General features: G+C 43.1%; 1 protein-coding gene across 1 annotated transcript in view; it reads right to left on the minus strand.

The window, feature by feature from the left end:
• The window catches only part of COL5A2 (collagen type V alpha 2 chain), a 136,197-nt gene extending 128,321 nt beyond the window's left edge, over nt 1-7,876 (minus strand). Inside the window, exon 1 of the mRNA XM_059393025.1 lies at nt 7,524-7,876. Within this exon, the coding sequence (XP_059249008.1) occupies nt 7,524-7,617 (94 nt within the window). The 5' untranslated portion in view covers nt 7,618-7,876. The remainder of the gene's footprint in view (nt 1-7,523) is intronic.
• Between the last annotated feature and the right edge of the window lie 1,542 nt (nt 7,877-9,418).

Raw genomic sequence — 9,418 nt, forward strand, 5'->3', positions numbered from 1 at the left:
GGGACTACAGCGTGTGCAGTGGGAGCTGGGACTACAGCGTGTGCAGTGGGAGCTGGGACTACAGCGTGTGCAGTGGGAGCTGGGGACTACACGCGACTTCTTGTTTCCAGGCAGGGAGTGACAGCTACGGTAGGACTAAGGTTCTGGAACTGAGCCCCATCGTAGAAGGTCTCATATGCCACGCTCAGGAGCCTGCACATGATTGTTTCCCTCGGATTCCAGGAGCCAGCAGGTGACGGAGCTGGCAATGACGTGATCAGAGTTCAGTTTGATGTCACAGCAGCAACAGAGGAGCTCTCCACACACGTGAGTGGGAAGCGGCCACATAGGAGGCCTGGCTAGGAATTCAAATGCTTTTGCAATTATCCAGGGATTTGATTGTACCTGAACCGAGGCATTTGTAGAAGAGAGGGAAAAGGGGTATATTTGGGAAATATTGAGCAGATAAAACGGTAACATTAAGTGACTGATGGGAATTCTGCTTTAGTGAGCAGGTACGATGATGTTGTCGTTCCCTGATATAAGGAATACATAGGAAACATGCTCTTGTCTGGAAGGCACGCTCATGAGTCGAGTTTTAGATGCGCTGAACTTGAAGAGGTTGTGGCCCGTCCGCGGAAGGTGGGAAGGTCAGGACAGAGAGAGATCTGCGAATTCTCGGCCGTTCGCTGTTAAGTGGAGTCCTGAGGGAGGTGATCCCCCGATGATCCGGGAAGAGAATAAGCAGCGAAGACCAGTGAACCAGATCCTGTGAGGGAAGGAAGGGGGAGGGGCGAAGGAAGAAGGGACAAGTCGCCCAGGAGGCTGACAGGAAAAGGTCAGGCAGCTCGAGGGAGAACTTTCAGAGAACAGTTTTTCAAGAAAGCCAGAGTGGTCAGTTGTATCAGATAATGGAGAAGGGCCTGATGAAACAGATTAAAGGGGCCCATGGGAACATCACACGTTTTAGTCCTCAGCTTACCGGACCAGCTTAACGGAGTAGAGGAGACGAAATCGGAGCGCACGGGCATGAGAGGGGGCTTGGAGACAGAGGCAGAGAGTGTGCTTCTCCTAGAGCAGCTGGACGAAGAATTCAGACAGGGTGGCAGCCAGACACGGCCTGGGAGGAGCCGGGCTTGTTTCCCAGAGAAGGGGAAAGACCCCAGAGAAAGGAAGTGGCTGTCCTTAGAGCAAAGAGAGGACGCCTGGTGGAGCGAGTTCCCCTGGGAAGTGGGAAACAGACAAAACTACAGAAGGGAAACAAATCCAGAAGCTTCTTCAAAACAAATTCAAAGATTAGGTAAAAGTCAAAAATATGCCACTAAGGTTTGTATCTGTGATGACTGAAATCAGATCGTAGTATCACTTTCTGTGTCTCAGTCAAGTGTTTTAAAATCACCTTCAGGGGTAAGTTCCAAGAGTCCCAGCAGACTGACAGAGGTATGTACATTTTCCCAACTCCAGATGAGGACCCAAAAGTCTGGTGAGGTTAAAACACACTTTGCAGGTTGCAGAACTCCTAAACACCAGAGATGGACCAGAACCAGGTGTTTCCCCAATGACTGCCAGACTGGGCTGCTTTACTCAAGCACACAGACTTTAAGGCTGTGATGCTTATGGTGCAAGCAACATCTCTACTGAGAATATATTTGTTGTCTCTTGCAACTGAATTTGTAATTCTGATTGAGCAGACACTGAAAAGAGAAAAAAAGATGAAAGAAAGAGAGAGAAAGAACTGTGAGATGTCTTTTCTCTTTCCCAGGAGAAATTAAAAAAAAAAAAAAAAAGCATGTAAACATTTTTGAGTTTGAACATTACATCACAGAGCTACAGGGACACTTGAATTCATTAATTTTGTTGATGTTGCTACCTTCTCTGTAGAAGGCACATGGATAAGAAGAATCTTATGCTATCAGAATCCCACTAATTACTTACCACTAGTGGGATTTCTCTTACTCACGTTCCTTAGAGAATATAGTCACAGTATAAGATGAAAACACCTTGATTTCTTCTGAAGGGCTTAGTTTTGAACATTTCAATAAACTATCATAAAAACACTAAGGTTGCAATGTGGCTACAACTTTAAGGCAAAATTTTCCATAGGATAGTCTTCTCGCTGCAGCAAATGCCAAAAGTAGATACTTTTAAAAATACTGACTATCATGACTCCACAGTCTTACAGGGAATTTAGATGAAATTTACATGGAAAGTAATCAAGAGAAAAGCTGAATTGTGAGTATCTTCCCAACTCCATTATTTTATATAAACTTATACAACTTGGCCAAATTTATATAATGAATCACTTAATAACTAATAATTTTAGACTTTTCCCTACCATTACTACATATCTCATATGTAAATCTAAATTTTTCAATGTGACCTCAGAGCAAAAAATGGTAGGTCAAAAAATGACTGACTTTTAAACATTTTATACATGTAATAAAAGGCCAAGTGATGATGTATATGAATTGTCCTTCAAGTAGGAGTACATTAATTAAATAGTTTTCTTCCTGTGATCATAGTTTAACATGATTCCAATCTTGTAAGTCCCAGCTCCTCAAAACAAAGCTTTCTCTTTCTGTTTTTACCTCATTTCCAGCATTATGGGCATTTCTGGAATGATCAACCCCATGAATTGTAGGTCTGCAGTGATAGTGCTAAAATTATGAAGAATATGAAGTAAAAGAGAGAAAATGAAAACTCCACATTCACCTATTAAAATATATTTCAATAACATGCATCCACTGTATAGTAGAACAATTTACATAAGCTACTATCAGTGGGGTTTGGGCATGGAGTTATTTTTCCAGAAATGACAGTGAATCTGCAGTGGTTTATCTATGAACTTTAATTAGGCAGACCTGTAACTGAAGGGAATAACTGGAGTATCAAGTTACCACCAAGTCACAGCTGTGTAGTCTTGGAACAAGAACCTGACTGGCCCACATCAAGATCAAGAGTGTTAGGCAGAGATGTCACACAGTGGTTGACCAACATGAATCAGAATCCCCTAGAAAGCTTCCCAAATCCCATCCAAACCTGCCAAGTCGGGGTATCTGGAAAGGAAAAGAGCCCAGAATCCATACTGGTAACAAGCTCCTCAGATGACCACACAGCCAGCTCAATGTGGACCTGTGGATTGTTTACCACTAACCCAAAGAGTCATGGCCAAAGCATATATTTCTTTATACAAAGACAAATATTTGTATTTATTTGTATTTATAAAAATATATATTTGTATTTATAAAAAAAATTATCTGTATCGAGGCACCTGGGTGGCACAGTCTGTTGACTGTGGCTGATTCTTGGTTTCGGCTCAGGTGGTGATCTCGGGGTCCTGATACTGAGCCGCATATCAGGCTCTGAGGCTCAGGGCTGAGTCTGCTGGAAAGACCCTCCACCCTCGCTTCCTCTGCCTTCTCACCATGTTCTTTCCTCTCTTCTCTCTCTCTTAAAGATAAAATACTGTCTTTATCTCTCGATCTACAGTCTACATGTAGAGAGAGAGATACACTCTTCAAAGTAAAGCCTCAGTTTAGTTTGGGTAGAAGTTACAGATACTTCTCAATTTATCTGGACAGAATCAGGAAGCGAAGAACTGCAGACTCATTTCAGTGCCTTCCAATGATCTTAGTCTCACACACTACTCAGAAGTGAACAATAACCAGGGTAGATCTGATCACACAACTATATCCTGCCCCTTGAAATTAGAAGACTTGTTCCACAGAAAGTGACTGACACTCACTGGGGTTGGGACTGGAGTTGCTTCCTAGCGGCTATTCTGTCTTTCATATCCTTCATAACATAACTCTATTCAGTAGCGTCCACAGCTAGTGCTACCTAGCTAAAACACTACATTTCCTAGCTGCCCCCTTGTAACTTTGTGTGCCTAGATGGCTAAATTCCAGCCACTATAAGTTGAAATGGAATGAAGGCCTAATTGTCTCCATGAAAAGAGAGAGAATCACCGCCTTTGCCTCTCATTCTCTATTCAGATGCCTGGAAAGTAAATGTAATGGCTGGAACTCCAGCAGCCACCTAGGACCATCACTCGAGCATTATACCCTAGGGATATGAAAGCAAAGAACTAGAAAGAGATTGAGTCTTTGATGACTTTGTAAAGCTCATATACCAGACTTTCACTCCTTCACTAAAAGCTTCTTTTAAAAATGGAAAAAAAAGAAATTAAACTATTGCTTTCTGTTAGATGCAGCTGAACCACGATAAAAACATCCACCGTAAAAGCTTGCCTGTCCTACACAATCCAAAGTATCTACTTTATCAGTATTGAGTTTAAAACAATTTATGCGTGGTCAAGTATCTTGAGCTATGTATTCATATTCTCTCCTTCCTTTAAAGTGGTCTGATCCAAGTAAGGCTGAGCAATAAGCATTTGTGTCTTCAGATTTGTATTTTAATGATGAGATAAATGGCAGATGCAGCATAATAAAATGAAAGAGACCTTGATATAAAAAGGACTGTCAGCCCCTCATCTCTTAGTAATCAGAAGTTGGCTTGGGTCCAGGATATCAGTGTAGGGTTGCAACAAGAGGGTTCCAGATTTATGGTCCATGAGCCAAACTTGGCACTCAGACATATTGCATTTGGCTTAGGCAGTACTTTCTGAAAACGTTAGTTTTGAATGGTCTTAAAGGGGGCAGGCATCTTCAGCTCTCCACCGGCCCACCATCCCCTACCGATGCACAACCACGTACACCCTCCACTTGTTTACGGCACCTGCCTGGCCTCCGGAAATAAAATGGGACATTTCAGCACCTTTTCTCCTCTCTGTTTCTTCTCTGTTGCTGAAATCAAGGGTTCATATCAAAGATGATTTTCTAAGATTAAGTCTGTCCATTTCTAATAACAAGAATGTGTATAACTCAGTAGGTATTAGAAGTTTGTTTAGGAATGTAACAATTATTATAAATGCACTAGTATTTTCTCCTGCAAAAAACAAATGGGAAACCCTTTTAAAGCTCCCTACCACCACCATCACAAACATAGGTACCCAAAAACTCATCAAAATCTGATTTTGTCATTCTAACTCTGACTCTGGTTGCTTAACAGTTTCAATTAATGTTAGCCCAACTTCCTTTCAGTTCTTAGGAATTTATTTTATTTTATTTTTTTCAGTTCTTAAAATTCACTAATAAGTAGCAATGTTTGGACCTAAAAGGCCTAAGACTTGATTTGCTTACTTTTACCTCATTGCTCATAAGTATTTCTATCAGGCAGGCACTAGGCTTATGTTTACACTTCCGGTAAATAACCACAGTCAAACAGATTAGAGATACACCTTGAAGTATTAAAAAGAAAAATATCAAAGTGTGTATATATCCACTTACATGTGATAACATGTCTTTCCATTTCAAAGGGGACATATTTGTATGCAAACTCAATAGCACATTCTATGACTTAGTTATAGCTAAAATTTGAAAAATATACTTGCTTTGCATGTGTACCTTAGTTCGTTCTTTAAAGCATTTACCTGAACTTACTCTTCCCCGAATTTAAAATCACATGGAGTTTCAAAGCTCTGACATGTTTATTAAGCTTGTGTCAAGCCTGAACAGGGGAAACAGAGTACTGCCAAGTATCCATTCAATGTAACTGAAACCAAAATACGCCCCTGAGTCAGTCCAAGTCACGGAACTCAGAATACGGGATCCTGGAATTCTTTTCTAGATCACCTTTCGTTAGGGCCATACTACTTTCTTTCGCTATTGAATTTTTATCACATATACTCTCCTAGGTAGAGTAATAAGGCAGAGGGATTTATTTTTTGTGATGTGAATGCGAGGAATTATACTATTTGTATAAAATCTGATATTTGGGATTCCAGTTGCTGTGCTCTTGGTTACACTGGGGGAACAGAGGTTGGTATGGAGATGAGGCAGTTTTGCACCAAATAACAGACGTCTAACATTTGTGTAAATTAATAATAAGAAAAATAAGCTCTCTTTATTTTTCAGAAGCACCTACAGAGTCATTACAGCTATTTGGGGAAGTCTGTTAACAAGTGGCCGATTCCATACACCCTATGAGACAGACCTTCCGTTTATTCCCATGCTCAATTATTGTCACACTTTGTAAAAGTTGTTCTAAAATATTAACAAGGAGCGCTGTGTTAAGTTTAAAGTTGTTGATTGATTTGGTGGGGGAGGGGAGTGAACTGTCCCCTTAGTAATTAGATTTGCTGCTTCTATTGTAATTTTTCTGTGTTTTTTCTCTCCCCTTTCCTGACGTCTACATCCCAAGTATTTTTCCCCACCCTTCCAACCAATGCATGTTTTTCACACCAATACAAAGAAACGGAAGAGTTTTACTTTTTGTAAATTTTTTCGTTTTTGAAAACATAAAAAGTAACATAAAAAGTTTCAAGTTTTTGGAAGTGCCCCCTCTATGGGACTCTGGACAGATTGTTGGGTCTTCATCTCACATTCTTATTTTCACTCTGAAAATGATTCTTAGAACTCGTGGCCTCTAGACTAATTTTATGATCATCTTCAGAGCAAAAAGACACAGAAGTAGGCATTTAAAAACATATACAGACATCTGCATATCTATAAACACGAAAGTATATGTGAAAGACAGTAACCGAAAGGTTTACATGTGCTAAGTTGTAAAAGCTGGAGTTTGATGTTAAATAATCATGAAAATCTATAATGGCCTAGTATGAAAAAGAACATGTCTGGAGGACAAGGACTTAATAATCAGTGGAACCAAATTCAGAATTTTCTTATATTTTATAGCCACCAGGCATTTTGCTTAAGCAGACCACAAACCCAGCCCTCACATGAGCAAACTGCATAGGAAAAAAAGTCGGTAACAGGCAAGGTTCGTCTTAAAATAGAGAAAAAGACAGGAAACCTGCATCTAAAGGATAATGTCCCTGCGAGTGCTCCATGAGAGATACTTCATCGGAAAGGCGGCAGGGGTGCTGCCTCCGCCATCTGGCAGGGACCCCCCTGTCCTGATGGTGCAGCCGGGAGGGGGACAGGGTCTCAGGAATCTGGCTTCTTTCAGCCTCTGTCACGGGAGGTAAAGGGGACTTGCTCTGGGTCAGCAGAAGCAGTTTTAAGATCCCAGATGGGAATGGACAGAAGGAAAGTCTGTGAAGGGAGGAGAGCCCGGCCGGAGACAAAGAGGAGTCCGTCACCCAGTGGCCGCAGAGGTCCTTGCACACAAAGAATCCTGCGGCCTGAGGTCCCCTGCCCCAGCCCGAGGACAGAGCCCCTCCGGTGACCCTGCCTTCAGGGCTCCATTTCAAGTGCTCCGCTTTCCTTTCAAAGGTCTCCCCCTCCCCTTGCGGCCGAAAAGGACTCAGCCCGGAGGGACTTGGGCAGCAGTACCCCGTGGTGTCCTCTGCCCAGCGGGGTCTGCAGACAATCTGACGTCCTCGGCCGCTCCCAGGTGCTCCTCTGCGCGCCCGGCCCCACTCCCCACTGCAAGTGCCCCCGCGCCCTCTCCCTCCCCTGGGCTGTGCATCCCCATCCCAAACCCGCAGGACACAGCACAAGCAGCGCAAAGGGCGAACTCACCATCCTCGCCTTCGTCCTGGGCTCTGGCGGAGACGAACCGCCCTAGTAAAACGGTCAGCAGGAGGAGAGGGCTTGCTCGCAGCCAGTGTGCCATCTCGTCGCAATGTGAGACATGCGGGTCCTGCTGGGAGCGAGAAGTGACTCTAAGGTTCTTGGAGCACCATGAAGCCGGCCTGGGCTCTCTCTGCTGGGCCGGGGCAGCCTCTGCAAACCCCCTTCCCAGCACCAGCTCCAGCACAGTCTGAGAAAACTTTTTTCAAGCGATGCAGCTTTAAATAGGAAGAATGCTGCCTCCACTTCTTTTCCTGCCCCTTTTCAGCTTGTTCAGGCTCATAACTATCCAGTGTCTGCCAAGCAACGGTCTGATTGATGGTAAACAGCCAAATCAGAGCGCGCCTCTCTGCGTCTCCGAGCCTCCAACTGTCCCTGCTCCGTTTATGTTTTAAACAGAAATGGGCGCTTAATCACAGAAACAAACTTTTAGTTCTTTTTTTCTTTTCTTCTTCTTCTTCTTTTTTTTTTTAAGACAGACTGTTAGAAGAAACTACTCCTATTCCCCCCTCCCTAATCCTTCCCCTAGGCACACGCCGCAGCTTCACTTTTTCCCTATAAGCTGAAAAAGACATTAGGGGGGAAATACAGCCCTGTAGCCTCGATTTTGGTGTCAAGATCACCCAGGTCTCTTGTCCACTTTACACTTGCAAAGGATTGAATTTTAACCCTTTCTTTTGACTGAAGAGGACATATTCTCGTCTCCTTGCCAGGTTTTGTTTCTTTTCCCAGATTCTGGAAGGGGACGATTCAAATTGTGCCCAAGTCAAGTCCAGGCAAAGGGACTGTTTCAGACAAATAAATTTGGGATGTGTCATACTTTAAGACTATCTCTGGGTTTCTCCACATCTCTCGTTTATGGGAACACATCTTCAGGTCCATCTTGTCCCAGAAAGTTTTATTCTGTTGAAAACTGGTCTGTGATGTCCCTGTGAAGGGCTGGGAGGTCTACCGCACTCGAAGCCTCCCTTCCAACAGTGGCTCTGCCACTTACCAACTTCGTAAACATGAACCCCTTTATCTCTAGGCACTCCAATTTGCTCATTTGAGGAAAGGGCTTTGCCCTGACCTGTGTGCAGGGTTTAGTGACACTAAAACGAGGAATATGCTATTAACTAAGTTCCAAATTACAAAGAGCTACATAAGAGGAAATGGTGGTGTTATTATTCCCACATTAGTTTTTCAGGGACTGTGACAGTCCCAGTGACACAAGCCATACCAGCAATATTCATAAACTTTGGGCCATTGCTCATGCCTCGCCAAGAACTTAATGACCTCAGAATGTTCTACATAATACAATACATCTGCTATCTTGACTCCACCTGGAATGGCTACTCCATACAACACAGGGGCGTCGGCGGTCTCCAGTTACTCACCAGCGATCAGGCACCTTGCACGGCACTAAGCACTGAGGGAGACAACGACCCAAAAGAAGTGGAAGCCATGCCCGTTGCCTTTAAGGTACACATGTACATGCTAAAAAAATAAATTCACGTGAAACAAAGAAACATAAGCTGGAGCGTATAAACATGTGTGGGTGTATTAACGCCAATAGAAATTCAGAGAAAGGAGATATGATAGAGGGCAATTAGGTAAGTAATACACTATCACTTTTTATAGAGGAAATCCAAGAACCTTTGAATTTTTAGCATGGAGCTAGAATCTCTGGAGATGTATTCCAGAGGGGGACCAACTTTCCAAGCAGCTGTAAGCCCGTCCTTCTCAGTTAAATTTTTCACTTTTATAAGAAAGATTAAGAACACAGTTCAATCTCTCATGGTTCACTCAAGTTTCAGCCTCTTCTTCCTGTCAAACCAAAAGCATATGGTGTGATAGGGACACAG

Source organism: Mustela nigripes, chromosome 3 (genome assembly GCF_022355385.1).
Source record: "Mustela nigripes isolate SB6536 chromosome 3, MUSNIG.SB6536, whole genome shotgun sequence".
Lineage (NCBI taxonomy): Eukaryota > Metazoa > Chordata > Mammalia > Carnivora > Mustelidae > Mustela > Mustela nigripes.